Raw genomic sequence first — 22,945 nt, forward strand, 5'->3', positions numbered from 1 at the left:
TTCATTCTCTCAGTTCAGTTTGGCCTGTCAGAGAGTGCACCCCCCCCCCACCCCTCCACACTGCAATAACTCATCCCCCATCACCCCCCCTCCCCCCCCCCCCAGCTCGCTGCTGCTCTGCTGGCTGAGGTGGCGAGGAGCTCAGCGACACGTTGAATATCTGCAGCTAGGCCTGGCGTCAGACAGGAAAATAGAGCATTAAAATGCTGGATGACACGCAAGTCAAGTTTTTTTTTTTCCCAGAAGTTATCTTTCTGTCCAGATAATTTCCCAAATAACTTTGGCAAGGTTTCAAATAAGAGGTTTGCTCCACAAAACAATATAACCATTTTTTTACATTTTTCTTTTTAATATATACTGGTCTGCCCAAAAAAAAAAAAAAAAAAAAAAAAATCTAGTTGCCGCTCAGATTACTTAATAAATACTATGGTGTTTAAATATTTGAAAATAATTCCAATACCCAATCCAACTCAATTGAATTGCTCATTTAACTGGCTGGTGGCTGGGAGGCAGGTTGCTAGGCGACCCACAGTTTGGCCTCTCTGCCTCTGAGCCCGTAGCTCCATGTCAGACTACGTCAAAGGAAACCAGGCCGGCTGACCGTCAGTTTGTCCTTTCCTCTCCTTCCTGTTTGTACATTTTATTAACTAGCCTTCCCTCCCTGCTCACCGACAAACTTGCAGGGTTAAACACTGAGACAGGAAGTGATGTCACTGGCAGAGTACTGATGGCTCACAAAATGGCCTTCACAGTGACTGCGTGATCTTTCCTGGCAGCTAGGTTTCCATGCGATTGGTAAATGGGGGGATGTGAATGGTGGGAGAAGAGTACGTTATGACATAGCTGAGGAGTGAGTAAGGGTCTCTCGTAGACTATTCCCTTAAGCATGGTACCGTTTCCAAAAATAAAAATGCCTGTTATTTATGCTGAAGGAGAGTCTCACTAGCATTGAAAACACAGTGGATCTGGAGGAAGATTATACAGCACAGCAGTGCTGGTTTGATAGCACACACTGGTATTGATCTGACAGTGCTACAATGGGTTACCATGGGGTGTAGCTGTTGTGGTGCCATTGGCACCTCACACCTTTGTAACAGAGCACAGTTTTTTTAAGAGTTACCAGATTTCCAGATTGAAAAAATAAATGTTCTTCAATTCATTGACCCTGTAGCTACTCTGAAGCAGTTAAATTAACTGTGTGTGTGTGTGTGTGTGTGTGTGTGTATATAAACCAGTCGTAAAAATTTCTGTTAAGCAAGACACAATTGGGACTAACTTAAAATGGCTAGGTTGGTCTAATAAGTTAAACAGAATATGAATTCATAAATACATAATCAGAATTAGTGAACTAATTATCCATAAGATAGTTTATTTTATTTCTGAGCTCTCACAATGTAATACATTATTCTGCTGTTAACTTGCTGAGCAAGCGGCTACAGTTTTGCACTTAAAAAACAAAAAAGTGAATACAGTAGGAAAACGGGGATGATTTAAACAGTTTTACTGTTTCCAACTGGGACAAAAAATGAAGGCTGAAAACTGGGGCAAATCTATGAGGTAAGTGTTGCGAGGGATACTGCAGTAAATATCACAGTAAAATATCCCTATAGCACATTTACCATGCTAACACTTTCCACAACATGCCTCTAACTACACTGCAATTAAACTACACTTGCACAGGTGGTTAATTTGTAACAACGGGTTCCAGATTTCTACAGTCATATCTGACTACTAGAACAAGAGGCACTGATGAACCACAACTGCAGTGAACACTGCTGTAAAGAGTCCATTATGACCCCCCTATGCTGTTGCCATGGTTATACGATGCATTTACCATAGTTTACCCATGTCTATTAAATGCTTTATCAGACCTTGCTGTGCTTTCCAATGCGTACCTATGTTTTACCATGCTTGTACTGTGCTTTACTACACTTTGCAATGCTTTTAATAGACTTTTAGAAGGGTTGCCCCTTAGGGACTTAAGTGTTGCATTACCAGTGACATCTAGTAACAAACCTAATAGTAACCCAATAACTATCTACTGTGCATAGTAATCTGTACAGTTAACATGGTTACAGAATTAACATACAAGACAAAAGCATTGGTGAGATGTAACAACTTAGGAGGCTGTGTGGTCCAGTGGTTATAGAAATGGGCTTATAACCAGGAGATCCCCGGTTCAAATCCCAACTCAGCCATTGGCTCATTTTGTGATCCTGAGTAAGTCACTTAACCTCCTTGTACTCCGTCTTTCAGGTGAGAAGTTGTTGTAAGTGACTCTGCAGCTGATGCATAGTTCACACACCCTCTCGTATCTTGTAAAGTGCTTTGTGATGGTGGTCCAATATGAAAGGCGCTATATAAAGATTACTATTATTATTATTATTATTACTATATGGTACCACATTGTGTTCTCAGTGGTCATTTAGAGGGAACAGTTACAAGGTAGACATAAATGTTAGTGCTTAATAAAACATGAATGGTAATAATTACTTATAGTTAACAAGTAATGCTAAAACAATTCCCCAAATGAGCACAGTATAATGATTCCATTAGAATTCCCAAACAATTTCCCTGTAATTGCTATAGAGCCTAATTTGTTCCCTGTGACTGAAAACATTAACAGAATCAGAGGCATATCCATTGGGAAGAGATGACTTCCCGTCCTGTTCCGGAACCGAGCTGGATGGGGGGGGGGGGGGGGGGTTCCATGAGGTTCCGCAGTCAAGCAACAGGAGAAAGCAATAGCTTGTCATTTACACTAATTTGATGTTTTGTTTTTCCTAATATGAAGGAACATCATTCCTGAGCCCCTCACTGGTAACCGCTGTTCCTAAAACACACGCCTGTGAAGAACGTACATCACGTTGCTCCTTCTATCATTGCTCTGCAATGCAAACTACACTTGAAAGCATTGCATAGGAAATAGGGAATACCGTTTTATTTATTTATTTACACTTCTGTTTTAGGCTGCCTGTTTTGCAGTGTTTTTTTTTTGTTTTGTTTTAATGAATTACAGGTACAACGTTCCCTTGTGTTTTGTAGAACCAGGAGAAAGTGTGTGCGTGTGTGTGACAGCGTGTGATAACTCAGACCCCGGAGAGACGCGTTTGTTCAGGGTGTGCTTACTCTTATAAATACGGTAGCTGCATCCTTCTTTATCCTGGACTGTAAAGGGGCAGTTGCAGGTAGTCTGGACAGACAGAGATACCAAGCAGGCGATTCAGCGTCTCACAACAGCAAGCTCGCATTCCCCCCACAACAACCGGTAAGTAGGCTATATATTGTATAATTCCATGTGCAATACTTTTAAATAAAAATGTATACGCTGTAATTCCTAGTAAAATTCCAACTTTGGTGTACTAATTACACTGGCTTGAGGTTCCACCGTAAACTAGGAACTGCGCTATTTGAAATTAGACTTAGTTATTTTTCTTTACTGCTACTTGCCTGGGTCGGGATCTTCTTGTAATTGAAAGTAAAACACGGGTTTCCAGCTTTCCAGACAAAACACGTTAACTGGAAAATGGTCAAAGACTTTGTCGTCATTATTATTATTATTATTATTATTATTATTATTATTATTATTATTATTATTATTATTATTATTATTATTATTATTATTATTATTCGGCTTCAGAATTACAGCTCAAAAATGTTGGTGTCATATTTTGTTAAAAGAAAAAAACGTAGTTAAAGTAAGTATGATACATAGATACACACTTACACGAATTAATACATAAATAAATAAGGGGCATCGCTGAAGATGTTTGTTTTCCTAACTACGGTTCCTGACGCAGTCGTATCAGATTAGTATTAGAATGAGAATCACAGATTAATCTCAAATGACTGTACTTTATAACTAACCCGTGTAACCTGGCAATCGGGGTTTTGATCTACAGTAGCTATATACACGGAATGCCACAGCCCGGCACGGGGAAACTTCAGTGAGTTCATTTAACTCAGCGGCATTGCGCCTGCAGTCTAACTGAAGGGTGCTGCGGTTGGTTTTGCCAATACTGCACCTTCACAGCAGCTGAGCGCAAGCGCTTTGACAGAGTGGTTCAGAGTACAAGGAACTGGCTCAACCACCCCAGATTGAAAACCACTAAACGATGCCTAGAAGTGCATATGATACATTTGGATTATTTTAAACAAAAAAACTAAGTGAACCATTTCCCTTTGATACATTTATGTAAGGGTTGTTTAATAATAATAATAATAATAATAATAATAATAATAATAATAATAATAATAATAATTATCTATCTATCTATCTATCTATCTATCTATCTATCTATCTATCTATCTATCTATCTATATGATACGTGTACAGTAATTGCCTGCACACATTTACTGTGGTCTACCAAAGTATAGTAGGACACTCTTGGAAATGTGGCGATGTCTGATGTGTTAGATTCTGTCTCACTGTGTTAAATCTCAGCATTGGTCTACAGTAGTTTCAAGCTAGCCAGAGTTGTGCTGGCTTTCAAGTAATCATACTGGGTACTGTATTAGCAAGAAGAATACTACCATAGGTGTTATGAGGAGACAACATGTGCCCCTCCCCTCCCTGATGTGGTAAACATATTGAGGGGCTTTTACCAGCTTGGTCAACAAACAGGATGTGAACGGTGGGGTATTAAAAGAATAAAAAAGTAATAATAGAAACATTTGAACCACTTCCCCTTTTGAATACAGCAACAGCAATGCAATGGATCTTCTACAGCTGTGCCCAGGTGCAAACCCAACACAGCCAACACAGGCAATCCATTGTGAACCAGGCTCTAACATAGGAGACACTTATGAAAACTAAAACTTTATTTGGCCAAGGCTGTCAGGCTGTTAAATAAACTGATAAGGATATCAGCTGTGCACGCCACAGTGTGGAGGTAGATCATTGCCTGACACGGTCAGTGCAGTGTAGGGGTTTTAAACTGAAGCAGCACCCTCACAGCTAATCAAAACTCCACATGCCTTACCAGGTAGAACTCATCAGAGACAGAATCTGAGACTTTAAACACTTTAAATGCATGTTCAATTTCTTTGAACTATCCAAAGCCAAAAAAAACCCCAAAGAGCTCTGTATGAAAATCAGCATGCAGCTAGAGTTTTGTATCTACCATTCTAAAGTGACAATCTTCTGTCGTAACTTACAATCAACAATCCAGAATTGTAAAGAGAGACCGTTAAGCTTTAAAAAACTAAAACTGAAAAAAAAACCAAACACAAAGTGTCAGAATGGAAGCATAACTACTAATCTTTAGAAAACCTGAAATGCCTGCGGTGGTTTATTTGTGACTTATTCAACACTGTGCGCTTCATGGCCCCTGTGCTGCAGAAGATTGACAATGAAGACATTGCGATAACCATCCTGTTATATATACTGTGGTAAAGCAAAGTGACGTCAAGCACAGTAAAAGCATGGTGCAACACATTGCAAACTGCATTGAGAAGGAATGCTAAGCAATGCAAATTCCCTGCACATATTTACCATGGTCAGTGTTTATTAGGGTTACATGATCTGCATGCTGTTGAGCTGTAATGAAGCTGTACTCATTGATGGTCTGATTTAACTGGATCTGTTTCTCGTTGGCCTCTCCTTGCAGTTGAAGATCTCAAGATGAGTTACTACATGGAGCCCATGTCTGTGTGTCTGGCCTCTCACTCCTGTGGGCGTCTGGGTCTCATGGTAAGGACCTGACATAAATCACCAGGCTTGGGTTGAGGTGCTGTGGCTTGTGCTGCTGCAGTGAGTGTGTGTGTGTGTGTGTGTGAGTGTGAGTGTGAGTGTAGGTGTGGGTCTGGACTTAACCACAACATCTGCAGGATTGAAGGCAGACTCACGTCAACCTGAATATATATCCTCAGAAATTGGGACACATGCAGAATTAGCCTGACTGAACTGTCAGAGCTAGAGAGAGAGATTTTATGAGATAGCAATGACCCCACATGTCATAGATGTATATGTATTAGGAGTTTCAAGCTGAATAGTCAGTTCTTTGAATTAATTTAAATATTTAGTCCTCGACTAGTGGATAGATCGACAGGTCACTGAGAGATTGTAGGGAGGAGAGGAGTTGGGATTGATATCCTGTTAGAATTCCAAGACATCACTGTTTTAATTTGTATGCATCGTGCGGACCGATTTGATACAGAAGAGGGGGTCACATGCTAATAATACCCTGACCTACCCTTTCACCAAGCCTCTCAGAGTAAGCGTGGGTGCAGCTAATTGGCTCAGGTGAGTTTATCTGACTTGATCTGATTTGAAATTGAGATTACTCTGCAGAAGACTCATGTAGTCAAAAGGTTAAAGCAATCCTTTGTTTTGCATTTCATTTTTCAATAGATGAAAACAATAGGGTTTTCGTAAGTTGCCAGTCTTTGTTCAAGCAGGGGTGCTGAATTGGAAAGCTAGTTAGAATAGTGGGTTGAAGTAATATAATTTACATTTTCCTAATATTTAATTTGTTGTAAACTCCACTCCTAAACACTGAATTTTCTAAACATTGCCTTGAGGTCCATTGACACTAAGTTCCAGTCTTCCTCCCAGTCTCTCAGCTCTAACCACTAGGCCACCACACTGCCTACCAGACCTTCAGCTCTAACCACGAGTCCACGCTGCCTCCTAGTCTCTCAGCTCTGACTTCTAGGCCAGTAACCAGTTCAGCCTGTCTCCCTCCCAGTCCCTGATCTCTAACTCCCACTCCAGCCTGCCTCTGACCGTCCCTCAGCTCTGCCCGCCAGCCGCTGCCACCTAGTCCTTCAGTTCTGACCTCCAGGTCACTCTTTCTCCCAGTCCCTGGGCTGCGACCCCCAGCCTGACCTGGCTCCTGTCAGTGTGCTCCTTCAGCGTATACAGAAGGAAGGCAGCAGCCCCTGTGTTGGTGCAGAGATAAGCAGCGCGAGCCCGGGCTGCATTAGCAGGTTGTAAAGCAGAGGCGCAGCTGATAAACCCCGGTCCTGCATTTGCAAAAGCCCTTATCAGATTGGCAGTCAGTTAGCACGATGCAAGACTCTGCAGACAGTCAGTAGCTCAGGATTAAGAGAAGAGGCACCCACACGCCTGTCCTAAAAGTTCTGTCAAGATTTTAAAAAAAAAAGTTAAATCTAGGTTTAAACATCAAGGGCTTCAAACGCTCACTCATAAATCCTGAAGTAAAAGTATATAAAATGTTTTGGCTTAAGCTTTAGACTTTCATTCCTAATGATTTACCTTAGAAACGTATGTGACACAGGGCTGGTATCACAGACTCGGAGAGTCCTAGATTAGTGCAAATGGGGGTCTGGGAAATTGGAAGCAAGCAAGGAATTCGGGCAAGTTTTACACACACAGTCACATGATAAGTTACAGGGTAAGGCCGTGAAAGTAATATGAATATGTTTAAGAAAATAACACAAAAAACTGGTACAGAAATAGCATCGGTTATTACTGTGTTCTGTTAGCGCTGATCATTTGAAATAGCGCCATCTACTGATGAGAGAGCTTGGTGCCACAGTCGCTGGCAATGATTCTAGTAGCAGGGGTTTAAAGCTCAGAAAGTAATTGACATGCCAGTTTAGAAATGTTTAATGAGTGTGTAATGAGTTTCATTAATTAGACTGTCTTGTATGAAATATAAACCGTATAGGACAAGCTTCTAACAGAGGGTTCTTCTCTCATTGCAGAGACAAGATGCAGTGGACATCTATCATGACCCCTATATATCAATGGGGTACCCCCCTCAACCCTACTACCAACCCAGGCCCCCTTACCCGACCCGGGGGGAGGTGTCAGCACAGGAGGTGCCGACTGGACATGAGTACTGCACTTCAGGTAGGATGAAGCAGCGAGGCAGCTTGTACACCATGTCTGTTAATTACACACTGATAAAGATACCTGCCCAGGTTATCTCTGTAGAAACCCTAAGCAGGCTGGTGTCTAACACCAAGAGATGCCACAGATTGAATTTCAGATCTCTGCAGTGTGCATTTTGAAATATTGTGTGTAAAACAATTTAAAGTGCTGTTATCTAACTTTTATTATCGTGATCATTTTGCTTGCACACAGCGCCGTTCGGTGGTAGAATATGGTAACTGCGATTGCCAGTTCTGTACTGAAAATTCTATGCTTCTTTAAAATACAAAATTGGAAAAGAAAACCCTACTCCCTTGAGTAACACTGGTATCAAGAAAATGAAACATTACTGTGAAACTGACGGCTTTTCCAAAACAATGTATCCAGCGCTGAGTGCAAGCAGGAATCCAAGAGCACTCTTTAACGCTGCCACTGACCTCCAGGTGGTCTGCCTGCTTCGAATTCCCCACAATGTTTTATTTTCGCCTGTGTGTTATTTTTTATCAGATCTTTATTTGTATGGCTCCCAGAAGCAGCTTACCCTCACAGCTTAAGCCCCACAGAGCCCTAGCCTGTTGAAACTCTGTAGGGGAGTGACCCCAGCGTGATGCTTTTACCAGATGCATCATATTTTCCGTCCAAACCGGCCACATGCTAGGCATTTTTCATAGTTTACTTTTCTGCCTATTTTTATCTTGAACATTCTTCCCAATGCGCTGCCCCTCTGTGACTCTCTCCCCCTCTCTCTGTCTCCTGTGTTTAACGTGATTTATTCAGTGGGGTGAGGGGCGTACAGTGCTTGGGACACGTTGTACCCTTGGCAGTAGTTTTGTTTTTTGAAGTCCCAGCACTACTTGAGGGTCTGTAATCTGTTCCCAAACTCACGCGTGCTATGGGGGAAAGAACTTCTGTTGGGTTTGTCCTGAGTTCATGAATGCTTGTCTGCTGACAGAGCACTAATAGCAACGTGCAAAAAGAATACTGCGGCTAAAATCACTTCACCCTTAAGGCGTTAATATGTATCTATTTCTAAACAGAGGCAAATAGCGCCACCTGGTGGACAGATATTGCCATGCTTACCTTGGTTTTGTGCCAAACTGGCGTAGTGCAGTGTGGGGTCATTGAGTGAAAACAGAATCTTAAAAGCTCTCCCCCCTCTGCTTTACTCTCATTTCTCCATCTGTATTTTAACTGAATTTGTGATGATGTTGACCCCATCTATTTAGCTTCCTGGCAAACATACCCCCCCCCCCCCCACCCCCCCCCCAACAAAAAAGCTTCAAACCATGTCCCCCACATAAATTAAATCATTAACCCAAATGATCCTGTGAAAGAGAAGGCAGCCAACAAAAATGCTCTGACGAGGGAAACTGTTATATAGTTCCCATTGAAGTAAATATCGTTTCATATATTGTGTAACCATTCCATCTTGGATTTAGACCCAGTCAGAGCTAAGCAGTGCTGGTCCTGTCCACCGCTAGAGTGGGAGACCTCCAAGGAACACCAGGTGCAGATGTGTATGCAGTAGTGCTGGGGTTCTCAATAAGGGGGCCACAGAGCCACAGAGCCAGCCTGACACATACAGATCTAGGGGTGTCATATACAGTCAAAGTGTCTCCATTGAAACCCCTTTTGGGTGCCAAATACGCTCTCTGCTTGTGCCCCGTGACAGACCATTAAAGGCTGCAATTGATATTTCCTTGTTAAATAAAGATTCTCCTAGATCTGGCCGGCTCCCTCCCTCCCTCTCTCTCTCTCTCTCTCTCTCTCTCTCTCTCTCTCTCTCTCTCTCTCTCTCTCTCTCTCAATTCAATTGGCTTTATTGGCATGACAGTAAAAAAAAAACAATTGTGTTGTCAAAGCACATACATGGCATAAACAACATAAAAAGAGATAAAGAAAACATCTTTTAATATTAAACAGTATCCCTCCTTCCTACATAGTGAATAACTCCCTCCCTCCCTCTATATTAAACAGTACTCCCTCCCTCTCTCTCTTCCACTCCCCCCCCCTCTCTCTCTCTCTCTCTCTCTCTCTCTCTCTCTCTCTCTCTCTCTCTCTCCTCACAGCTGTGAGCTTGGCTGCAATAGGAAGGGGAGCATTGGGTTCTGTTTTATTTGATGTGACTTTTTTTTTGTTCTTGTAGGCTGCAGCTGGACAGAGTGTGAGAGAGGGAGGGAAGAAGGGAGGGTGGTGTGTGTGTGTGTGAGGGAGGGGGGGGGCTAGTGGGTGGGGGGCACGTCCTCGCGGACGCAGGCACATTTTTTATTTCTAAAAGTAAACACGCCGCCTGCGGGGGTCTGGAGGTTATGGGAAAGGAGGAAGCAGCGATGCTAATCAGCCAGGCACACACTTCCCCCGACAATATTAAAATATATATATATATATATATATAAGCTCAAAGAGCTGTGTATATATATAACAGAGCCCCACCTCCTTCTGTTAACTTGTGAGTCACTGACACAGTCTTGAATATCCATGACAGAGTGTAATTATTATGGGTAGAAAGAGGTGGGTAAAAAATTGGTCCTGGATTGGTAGCATTGACGACAGAAGCCTTGTCTATTGATCCACAGAGCTGGGATATCTCCCCCATTGCAAGGGTGCGGTTCAGTCTCTGGGTCATTTGGTTAGGGCATTGGGCAGGTTATCAGAATCTAGGCTAAATGGAAGAACCTGTATGTCTGTCTGTCCGTCTGTGGTATTGAGTCATCGTTTGCCCTGATCACAGCCTTGATGCGACGTGACTCCACAAGGTGCTGGAAGGTGTCTCCAGGGATTGTTAACCCATCCGGTCTTTAATGGTGCAGAGAGGAGATGTAGGCAGAGGATCTATCATGTAAGGATCATTGGGGTGGCATGATAAGAAGTTGTTTCTGCCTGTTGTTAGTGACTGTCATTGCTAAGTCTCATTGCCCTGTCCGTCTGTCTTTCCCACTGTCTGCCTGTCTGGCAGCTAGCACTGTCTATCATGTGGTTTTGCACTGCGGCCCTGTGTGCTTGGATCTGGTTGAAAGACACTGTGTTAGTAAACATGCGTCTGGTGTGATGGAATCCGGCCACACGGCAGCTTTCGAAAGAGAAACTCAGCACAGTTAGGAAGAATACTGCCCTAATGAAACAGAATACACTGCCCTACAACCCGGGTAATGTTGTAAACAAGTAGATGCACAAGTATAAAGTAAAACAAATTCTGATTCTTTAAGACATGCGCACAGCGCCATTTGGTGGACAAATATTGTAATTGCACTAAATTAATATTGTATTCATGCAAATCCTAATTTTTTCTTCACATCCTACGGACTAGGTACAGGGAATAAATGAAGCTAATTGAAAATACTTTAAAAAAAATTGTGTACAAAACATAAGAAGCAGAAAAATAACATCTTCCTGTGGATGCAGAGAGAGAGAGAGAGAGAGAGAGAGAGAGAGAGAGAGAGAGAGAGTCTTTCAAGGCCCACACTCTGGAGGGGAGGGTTTATTCAATTAGCTCCACAATAGAATGCTTGGGGGGCCACGTGGTGGCACTAATGGAGGGGAGAGATGTCCTTTAAGTGAAACTAATTGATTGGAAAGAGCCAGGGCTTTGTTACACCCAGCGTGGGCCCTGTGATCTCTTAGGAGCTCGGTCCACCCCCTGCTTCTACAGACAACAGCCACACGGAGCAGGGCTGGCAGCTAAATAGAGGCTACAAGAGGGCTGTTACAGGGGCAGGGAAGGGATGTGTGGGGCCATGCAGAGAACACAGGGGTACTGACAAGCCTTCAATACACACAAACACAGAAACACTATATAGTGTACTATACCACTGCTTATATATTGATGCGTTCTAAATACATGTGATATATATATATATATATATATATATATATATATATATATATATATATATATATATATAATGATAAAGGCACATCAAATCTTTATTAAAAAAAAGGGTGCTGACCATTATAAACGCTTTGAATACTAAAGAACATCTAAAAAAAAAAACCTTTACATTCTTTAAGACATGACCAGGTATAAATATATATATATATAGAAATAAATATTCTTTAATTTTGAGTTAGCTGGAAAAATGTGTACTATATTAAAGAAGATGTAAAATAACCCCAATCTCCCATGAAATTAAAGAAAGGAGAGAAACACTCTCTGTACACTAAAATGTGTGTTATTTATTTATGCTACATCTATACAGTAAATACATATTCATGTATTTTTGGTCACTGAATGAATTTCAAGCAGTGCTTGTCTGAATATTTATCCCAGCACTATATGATAGTAGACCCTTTTCTTACCCTTTTAAGTGCGTGTGAAAGATGCTGTATATTTAATCACAGTATGTGTTTGCATAGTGTATAAACAGTGGTGACCATTCGACAAAACATTGAGCATGTCACAATGTGTGGAACATTTACCATGTGTTTAATATTAATGCTTCTATTATAAAGCCAGCCTTTTTGATATCAGACTGGAGAGTCCAGTAGACTGGGTCGAAGTCTGAATTAACTTGGCATTGCAAGGGAAATATGGTAGACCTGGCACCTCGTCCAATTATGTATCCCAGAAAGAAAACACTGTACAGAAGAATGTGACTTCAATTATGCATTCATTTTTAATACCGACATTAATGCATTCTGTTATGGGAACGAACATGAACATCGTCATTTTGATACATCTCAAGCAGGCATGAAAATTCAAATACGCGTCTCAGGAATAATTTTGTCCTTCTGATTTAAACAAGTTTTTGTTTTTTTATAAGTCAAGTCTTGAATATTAACCATTCTGTAGACAACAAGATCACTACCTGAGTTTAAAGCTAAATGCCCCAGGCGAGATCTGAAAAGAGGGTCTTATTGGAGTTAATGGGTGCCGTAATGGCTTTGTGCGGTCCTTTGAAAAAGAGCATACGTGGAGATCATTAAGAATAAAGAAGACAGATCAGTGAGTGAGTAAGGGAGCTGAGATTAGCAGCAGCATTCCCTGGCTTCTAGTTCTTAGCTCTGATCACTAAACCCCCCCTGTGTCTCAGACATCACCAGGCTGCAGCTGAGATCTGACAGGGGTAATACAATCCAGGCCAGCTAATGGATTCTCCTTCAGAAACAAAAAAAAATCTATAAAATCCAATAATCTATATACGATTCCTCCTAGGGACCTTTCCAAGGGACTTATAATCACGATTAGAATGTCTACAGATTCTTTCATAAAAGATCTGTGCTTATCATTGTAGAGGAACCCTATCAAGCTGTATTGATATTCAGATATAATTCTGTGATAGGACCATAGATTCATACCATTGTGATACCAGTAGTAAGAAAATATTATCACTGTGATGCCGTACCAACTATGCTATTGTAGCTACCATTGCAGAGTCACATATATCATTGGGCATGAGCACTGAGAGAATTATTGCATTTCACTTTCTAAGCTGTAGAAATTCCAATTAAAAATCGACATGCTGGGCTCTCTCAACTCAACCCCTCCCCCTCCTGGTTTCCTGGGTGCCCATTCTGCCAATTACTTTACACATGCATTGAATAAAGTGTTGCTAGAAATGATCAAAGTAATTGAATGCAAATTGTATCTTGAGTACTGTAACTCTCCCCTGTTTGCAGCCCCCCCCCCCCCCCCCCCACGAAATAAACCTCCTGAAGCCGAGTAAGTTATTCCAGTTGTTGGACTTCACATAAGACCAGTGCGTCCGGCTCCTTGGACGTGGTGCTGCTCCATTGCAGCCCTTGTAAAGATCCAGGTCAGGTTTCAGAAGGGCCACAGCAGTTCTGTATCTCCACATTATTTGCACATCCGGTTGATGGTTTGTAAATAAGGACAGCCACCAAGATCTCGACCCACCTTCCTGTGTGGTGACTGTGGTAGGAGAGCCGTCTTAATGGGCTTAAATATTCTTTAAAGATGAAGCTGCTGTCAAGAAATCTTCAGCTGTTTAACAGAGACACCTCTAAGTTCAAGAATTAATTCATTAAAAGGCATAAAATAGTCACCAATTATTTAAAATCCAGTTTCTTACCTCTTATTAGCTTTATAAACTGGTCCACCTTTTAGTGTGTTCAGAATCCACCGGATTTAATATGTAACTAAACAAGCATGGCATTGTCTTTGAAATAGCTGCACTTTCCAAACGGGGATACAAAAACGGAACCAGTATTTATACAGTAGTTTGGCCCCTCATGCAAACCTAAGAGTGTCAGATTTAGCAAGCAGAGTGGTGGAGGAATGACAAGAATCTGCTTGTTTGTTGGGGGTCCTGGAGAGAAAAGGTTGCTGTGCTTTCTCCGGATTGTGTGAGTCACTGCGCAGAGGACTTCACTAACGAAATTACTAAAATGGCATGTTAATTGCCTGTTATTAAATTTGCTGTCTAAAAATAAAGCAAAATAAAATTTCACAAAAAAAAGGAGTCAGATCCTGTTTGAGGACGGCCATGTAATTCAGTGTTCTAAGATAAAGAGCTCATTGACCTCAATACTGGGTGGAGAGCAGTGTGGTAGACACAGCAGAAGTCAGGGTCAGTAGGAGATTCTTGCCTGCAAACTGAGCCAGGACACCCTTGTAAAAGTTTACTGTGGTAAATTTGCACAGTAATTTTGCAGCTTTTCCCCGTTATACTATGCATTTACTATAGTTTACCATGTTTTGCCTTGTTTTTATAATATGCTTTACCATACCTCTGTGGGCTTTACAATGCATACCCATGCTATCATGGTGCTTTATTACACGTTGCTACGCTTCTACTACGGGAATCTTTTGCAAGGGCAATCCACCAGCAATCCCTTTGAACGTTGTGTTGCAGCACATTTGAGCTGCAGCTGTATAGACAGTGTGTCCAGGCAATCAAACGCCAGCAGCGATGCAGGATACTGCTTACTTGTTTGTAATTTTCTGTCCTTGGTGATTGTCTTTAGGGGGGGTCTCTCTGTTTCAGATGATCCTACCTTCAGATGGTGCAATCCACCCATTGACAGTTAGCCTGACAGCAGTTCTCCTGGGCAGATGTGGTTGTCTGTGCTGCCATCCACACAGAAAGGGTGGAATGCAGTGACACTACAGTGTGGCGTCTGTGCTGGGGCAGTGGTAGCGCAATGCAGTTACAATATAGGAGCTATGCCATAGAATACCATAGTATAGCACCTCAGTGGTACCCTTATAAAAGTTTACCGCAGTATTTCTGCATGGTACCTTAAGAACATATGTGCTGTAAATACAAACTAAATACATGCATGTAACAGTGAATTAGTACTACTATGGCATAGTGCTATTTAAAGTAATATAGATTCAATACAGCATGTATGTTTGTTTGTGCGCTGGATAACGACGTATATACCAGTCCTGCTATGACGCTTTTTGTATTGCTCCCCCAGCTGCCTGAAAGCAGTATGCTCTATAAGCACAGCTACTCTCTGCGGAATGCTGCGTTCTGCATTTTGTTAATTTGCCTCTGATATGTTTGAACACGGTCCTTAATTTAGCCCCCCGTGAGGTTAAGAGATAGGTTGCTGTCACCAAATACTTTAAAGCGAGAGGCCAGACAAGAATGTAATTGAATTAAAATGCCCTGTGCGCTCCGACCCACCCCTTTTACGATGACAAGCTAACCAAGGACAGCCTCCACTAAGCGGTGAAACTGAGGGGCTGAGAAACGCCCTTAAAGGAATCAGAGGGAGTGAGGGAGTGAGTGAGAGAGAAAGAGAGAAGATAGTTATCAGAGGAGACCAATTACAATTGTAAAGAGCGAGAGAGAGAGAGAGAGAGAGAGAGAGAGAGAGAGAGAGAGAGAGAGAGAGAGAGAGAGAGAGAGAGAGAGAAGGAGGGAGAAAGGGAAATAAAAAAAGAATAGAAACTGCAGAAAGACAAAAACGTGCATTGCCTGGTTCTCAACAGGGCGAAAGAAATTAAAACAAGAAGGTTTTTTTTTTTCAGAGTTTTGTAATACTAATTATAAACATATACATATACATATACATATAGTGTGTTTTAACGTTGTGCTCCAAATCGCCGATCATGACGGCAGCTGTGGACATGAAGCCGACGTTAATGATCATAAAGACCGAAAAGGCGGAAGGTAAGTTAGGTTTTCTTCTTAGTTTTAAAACATTAAGCTCAAAGTTTGTAAATTAGTTTATTATTTCGTAACCTTATTGTTTTGCAATTGTATTATCATTTTCTTAATCATTAAAGTGTAATGGGTTAGCCCCTATCATTGTCCTAGCTGCAGAGAACGAAGACAGATGTTGACGACAGTGCTGTGGTTTATAATGTGTGGGCTGAAAAATATGAATGTTTCGTTTTTAATCAGATGTAACGGTAGTCCAGAACCGGGTTTCATTACAGCAGGACACCGCAGAGCTCAGCACACTATTTTCCTATTTATTGACTGTAATAGAATAGATATTTCACTGTCATTTGAAACATTTCCTTTTATGATTATTTGCAAGTCCATCATTAAAACGCGCGTATTGTGCACGCACGGTAAATTACTTGCAACCGTCAATAGTTTCAATCAGCTGAAAAGTGATGTCGTTTCGGTCGCTCGATTGGTCCATTTTTTTGGAGCATCCCGTTTTGAACTTGAAACAGAAGTCTGCTTCCATATTATACTAGTACCGTTATGAGTGGAAGGGGTGCGTCTCAGAAGCATTTGACATGTTTTGTCGCTTGTTTTTCGTCAATACCCACAAATGTTATTTATATAGACGGACTCACATAAACATATCCCATCACCTGAAACTTCACACAGAAAGATACATTGGGCGCATTTCATTAGTACAACCTTTTTTTGTTTGTTTGTTTGTTTGTTTTTGTTTTGAAACATTTCTAACCAACTTAAAATGAGTGCCCTATTTTATGCTGATGCGAAAAAGTGGAGGCTATTTCTAAATACTAGTGCCTGATACCAAAACAAGCCAGGGGAAACACGAGGGGTGCATTATAACAAGGAGCCCGTTATCATGAACTGAGACCATTGACGTTTAACCCTTTACTGCCTGTGTTTTGCGGGGGCGGGGTGGTCTGTCTGCTTTCTGATTAATTGCGTCTGAGTTTATTTTAAGCCCCTTGCTTATTGCAAGGCAGGAGATGCACACTATACCGCAGTTAATATCAATAGAACCCGAGCTCATCTGGGAGCCAAAAAAATGATTTATCGGAGGAGATGCTACAGTGCCTGACTGCCTTGTGTGATTCAAGCTTCTGTTTAGCACGGGCTGTGAAGCAGTGTAATACCTCAGATTTACCTGCCACGGTAAGCAAGCAGGTGCTGTTGGCTGTAGTACAACAATTTACTTCTTTGATTACTTTTTGTGTGCACCACTATTAATAATAATAATAATAATAATAATAATAATAATAATAATAATAATAAGCCCTCCCCACCCCTTCTGCTGTGCCAGACCACCCCTTTGAGCATCTCTTTAAGCAGTGCTTGCCCTGGCTGAATGGTACAGACTGTAGCATCACATGCTCCTGTTTTCTGTACTGTCATAAAACTGGCCTTGCATTGATTCCCTGAGAAGGTTTTCTTAGCACGGCAGCATTGTCTCACAGATACCTTATTATTTCTATGTAGATTTTTAAATTCACTTGGACTTGGGTGATCGTTCCACTTCTCACCTTAGATTCTCAAAGCCTTTTACTACCAATTGGTCATCAGCAACCCAGTGAAGTTACCATCCCCAAAATAAAACAACTCTGACGTTTAATTCAGTGGCTTGCGATTCATCTAAACAGTTTATTATTCATTTTTAGAAATACAAGTTATGTTGTGTTTTTTTTTTCTTTGAGACAATACAATGTAGCCCATTGTGGCTTCTTTGTAGAAGTGTGAGCAGCTGTGATGGCTTCCCACTCACTCGCACCCTTGCGTGTGACATAAAAATGAACAGCACACCGCAGTTGGCCGCAGTACATTTTAGGCCAGTTTGAGCTGAAAGGTCACCTGTGCATGCAGTACTGTAGCTTTGCTTTGCTTGGGTAGAAATACTGTCTTCAACCCTAATTGTGCTGACTTTTTACTTTGTTGTGTGATAAACCAAATTTCACACCATCTTGCAAAAAACATTTTGCAACCCAAGCGTATTCCTGCTTCATTGTGCTAGCATTGGGTAAGAGCCGTCACTCGTTGATTGCAAATGCTGGTGATGAACCTGGTTGCATGACATGAGGTGGTTGCCTTTCTCAGTGTCATAATGCAAAGAATAGCTTGGAAAAAAAGGGTCCAAACATCTGAATAGTTTTTGATGAGTGCAACTTATGCTTTTGAACTTTCTGCAGAGCTTAATTTAAAATAATCTTTATCTACAAAACAGTCATTGCAACTAACAGACTCTGTTCCATCACTGACTATATGTACCATGGCCTCTGGAGCTTGGGGTTATTGATGCACTGGCTAGAATAGGGGTACATTTTCTTGTTTAGTCTCCAAAGGGCTACAGAAACGTGCCGGTACATTGCTAGTGCTGGTATTTTGGCATCTTGCCACCAGTGTAGCAAAACTTGGGACCTTCTTCTCTCTTTTTTTTTTACCCAGCAAAAAAGTTTTGTGTAAACATGAAGTACATCTGTCGTATTGCACAGCACTGAAGCCAAAGGGTACATTTCTTTTTCAGTGTTTCCGTTGTTCCTGTACATTCCCAAATGGAAAACTGCAAGTGCAGTAAATTGGCACCAACAGCAGAATGTAGTCAGATTACACTGTGCTTTATAGTATGTTAACTCCATTATTTCGGTTGCATTCTAACTAGATCCTGCTCTATGTACCAATTTACTGCACCGCAAATGTGTTTGATATGATTGCACAGGTCTGTGGTTTCTAGTAGATTGACAAACAGCAAACTGGTAAAAAAAACATGCTTTCATGATCGCTTCTGCTGAATTTGAATTTGCAATGTGGGGGTATTACATTCATTATAACTGCATCTTAGATTTGTAGTGTGTATGGTGTAGAATTGCATGCTCATTTGTTGTCAGTACTGGATCACAAAATACCCTATAAACAAAACAAAAAAAAAAAAAAAAATGAAGCCTGTTTCTAAAGAACACCAATTTGTGCTTTTCTTTTAACTGTGTATTCCCCTTGACTAGGCAAAGCGATTTCATTCACAGATTTAAAGCTTGTGAAAAACAATACATAGCTGACCTCAAACTTTGCAACTGAGCCCGTCTTCACATGAAAGCAGCCCTGAAGGGAGCCTTGTTTTTGTTATGGACAGCTAAGAAAACAGCAGAGGCTTTTTTTTTTTTTGGTATCCGTGATGCTAAGGTAGAAAGTTGTGCGACAGCTTTAGAAACAGACAGCAGAGATATCGGAATCATATCCCCTTCCACATCTCCTCTGGTGCAGTTTGAACCTCATAAGGTGCACGGCGCTGTGTCTGTAGAGCTGGGTGAAAGCGACAGGCTCTTAGAAGAAAGATGACTCCTCAGTTGCTGGGTGCCTCTTTGTGGAACAAGAACTTCTAAACTCCAAACAGTTTCTACTTCAGCCTGCTGTTCCATAGGGCTGTATGTAATTCCTTTCTGGAAAACAGATTTACAGTTGGTTCATAATGGAAAGGTTGCTGTGGCACAGAACGCCAGGGTTCCTTGCAAGTGTATGTATGTCACATGATAGGAAAGCATTTATCTTGGCCTTAAGATCTACACTGCAATCCACCGAGTAACAGGACAACCAACGGTGAGGGTAGTAAGACACTGATTATTAAGTAAATGTAATATGGTTTGTGACACACATTTGGCTTGGGAATATTAAAATGTGTGGCACTATGTACTGTGAGCTGGACTAGTTGGATATTGTAATCTTCACAAGATGAAGAGGCTGGTAGCAGACTGAGCCATCTTGACTTGGATAATTGGCACTTCAAAAATAAAACAAGCAGAGTTAGTAACTGTTGTTACTTTTTGTGAGAGGACGGGGGGTGTCTGGAAGAGACGCCCATAATGAGCTGTTGAGAGTTTTAAATCAGTCAGTCACTCAGTACTATAATTGAAGCTGATTCTTTGATTCTGACTTGGGTCACTCTTCTTCTTCTTCTTCTTCCTGATTCCCAGCAGAAATCTAAACTGTAGAAATCTGAGCTGGCAAATAACGTTGCCCTGGTCCGCAAGATTTCATGACCTAGCTCACCCCCTGTAGCCTCATGAACATCTCGTACGTCACCTCAGCCCTTGATGTGGTGTCTTCCTGCAACAACTCTTTCTCTAGAACTGCACCGTCCAGCATGGCTAATTAGTGAGTCACAGGGCCCTGGGCGTATTCATCACCAATGAGTAACTGAGAGCTTCATGGGACTGACAGCTTTATTAGGCTCTTAACATTGTGGCTGCCAGCTAGAATGGTAAATAACTGTTTAACCTAGCAATCAGATACAGTGTTAGGACGACTGTGGGCTTATCATATTCCTATTCATGCTTTATAATCTCAGAACATTCATACGTTTGTGTCTTTAGAAATACATTCAGTCAGAAACTTTTCCCCTAGAAGTCTTTTTAAGGGCCCGGCACTACTTCAATACCCCGAAGTGAAAGACACTGCTGTTGCAATGTTTTGTAGTATTTGGCGGAGCTCCCCTTCTCCTGTCACGTGACTCTTGACTTGAATCGGTTTCCAGGTGACGCATTTCCTCAGCGCGCACATGTGCTTTTTCAAAAGTAGTTGCTTTGGGAATTTGCACAGCTGTGCTTTTGTTCCCTCTTTACTGAGACATTTTAACTTGTAGTTCGGAGGTGAGGATTGCTAACTGTACAATTACTGTAGGCGTTTGGAGAGGACCCAAGGGGGCCCGGAGAGGTTCGCTGTAATGAGCACTTAGGCTTGACATCGTTTATGTGCACTGTTAGAACTGCTGGGAGACAGCATGCTCTGACTTTCTCATAAACGCTGTTAAATAGCAGTACTCAGAGTCTGTGTGTTTGTAATGTACATTTGTCTTAATTACAGTGAGCCAGAAACACACCACTTAAAATATTTAACAGCATGATCTGGTGAAAACCCCTAGAATTACTTCATCCCTTTAAAAAAACTTCCACTCCTTACCATTTTTACTACTCTCCAATCACTGTTTAAAGGCCCTAAGAAACAATTATGGCTAAAGCGTTTCACTTTCCTGCCTGGGTCAATACAATGTGCTTTGTGTTTAACATACTGTCCCTGTCCTCCTCAGTACATTCTAAATTCGAGTGCATCATTATTTGTGTGTAAATAGTTTGAAAGTACTTACACAACACTAATTAGTGCTGCAAATGAAGTGAGATATAATTAAACCTTATGGAACAGGAAACAATTAGGTTGCAGTGTTCTTAATCTGTTTTTCACTTCCTCTTCAGTCTTTCCTGATTTAAGCGATTGATCTGCATCCAGGGAGAAGGTAAATGTTCCTTTAGCACTCTACCTATTAGTCTGCATGTGTGTACGCGGTGTGTAAATACGGTGTGGGAATATGCCAATTATACTGGGACTACTGACAGCATGTTATTGTTACCATCGGAAAGTAAAAAAATGCTCAGCGCAGGTTATAAAAATACTTTGCTAGCTAAATAATGATTCTGTCTCTGCGTGTTTAGTTAAGCGAATAAACAGTCTCTGCATTTGTGTTTCAGAATGAATGTCTCTGTTTATGAGCCATGGCAGTGTGTACTCGATTTCATGGATGATATATTAGTGATATCCCTGCTGCCTTCGTTCTCATACAGTATGCACACCCAGGACTGACCACCTGCCCCCAATCATACAGAACGGAAAATGGTTTAGGATTACAGACATGTCAATATTTATGTGGCCATGCATACAGTCTGTCTTATTTGTTATGTAAATACAGGTACTGTACAGGGTATTCCCAGGACACGCTGCCTCCCCCAGAAGCCTGCTTGGGTGGAGTTCCTGTCTGTTGCATGTAGCGTGTTGCCTTGCTGTCTCAAGCAGCATTCCACATGATGTCACTTAGAGTGCATGTGGTTACCATTCACAATCTAACAAGAATGCGTGGAATTTCCATTATTTCCAGTGGGAATTGTGTCAGTCACTGTGTGTGCGTGTGTGCAAGGATGACAGGGTTCTGAGTTCTGAGTATGGAGTGTTGTAGGGTTCATTTAGGTGGAGCGTTAAGAAGGAAATGAGAATTCCTAAAAGTGCAAGGTGGCAGTGAGGATATTTTAGTGTGCGCTGTTAGGGTGCAGCGGAACAGGGATGGAGAACAGTTTTAGTTATTATTATTAAGCTGCAAGGTGCTGGAGAGCTTGTCAGCAAGTGTGGGCAAAGCTAAGAATAGGTCAGGGAGAGCCAAACGTGTTTAGCTGCTAATAATGGACTCTGTGTGGTTGTATGTGGGCTTGGCTGTGGTTTGGAATCTATACAGGGTCTGTTCTATTCCTATCTACTGCCAGTAGCAAGCAGAAAGTCTAATGGAAAAAAAACAAAACAAAACAGAACAGTGGCTTAGTGATAGGATTCACAGGATTCCCCCCTTTGTACGGTCAAGTCTGAATGCATTGCTTCATGTAATATGAGCATGATTATTATTATTATTATTATTATTTATTTCTTAGCAGACGCCCTTATCCAGGGCGACTTACAATCGCAAGCAAATACAAATACATTCAAGTGTTACAATACAAGTCATACAATAAGAGCAAGAAATACAATAATTTTTTTTCAAGTGTGACAAACCACAATTCAATAATACAGCAGATAATAGTGAAAGTTACATCAGGATATGATTAAATAGTGATAGTTACATCAGGATATGATTAAGTACAAAATACTACAGGTTAAACACTTGGCAGATTACAATATTCTGAAGTACAGGATTAAATGTAGTAAAATAGGGGGCAGATAAGAGCAAAATAAAGCATATTTAAATGAAGGGTGATAGTGTCCCAGGATACAACAGAGGAGTTCTACAGGTGCTGTTTGAAGAGGTGAGTCTTAAGGAGGCGCCGGAATGTGGTCAGGGACTGGGCAGTCCTGACATCTGTAGGAAGGTCGTTCCACCACTGCGGAGCAAGGGTGGAGAAGGAGTGGGCTCGGGAGGCAGGGGAGCGTAGCGGAGGTAGAGCCAGTCTTCTAGTGCAGGCGGAGCGGAGAGGTTGAGTGG

General features: G+C 41.5%; 1 protein-coding gene across 3 annotated transcripts in view; it reads left to right on the plus strand.

Moving 5' to 3' along the window:
• Window positions 1-3,159: 3,159 nt before the first annotated feature.
• LOC117397179 (protein c-ets-1-B) overlaps window positions 3,160-22,945 on the plus strand; it is a 36,633-nt gene continuing 16,847 nt past the window's right edge. For 2 of the 3 annotated variants that reach the window (XM_059009609.1, XM_059009610.1), the window contains exons 1-3: window positions 3,160-3,268; window positions 5,610-5,692; window positions 7,672-7,819. In XM_059009609.1, the coding sequence (XP_058865592.1) occupies window positions 5,624-5,692; window positions 7,672-7,819 (217 nt within the window). In that variant the 5' untranslated portion in view covers window positions 3,160-3,268; window positions 5,610-5,623. Of the gene's footprint in view, window positions 3,269-5,609; window positions 5,693-7,671; window positions 7,820-15,456; window positions 15,922-22,945 lie in introns of those variants that run through there. The other variant, XM_059009611.1, reaches the window with a different exon arrangement.

This window comes from Acipenser ruthenus, chromosome 39 (assembly GCF_902713425.1).
Source record: "Acipenser ruthenus chromosome 39, fAciRut3.2 maternal haplotype, whole genome shotgun sequence".
In the NCBI taxonomy this organism is placed as follows: Eukaryota; Metazoa; Chordata; class Actinopteri; order Acipenseriformes; family Acipenseridae; genus Acipenser; species Acipenser ruthenus.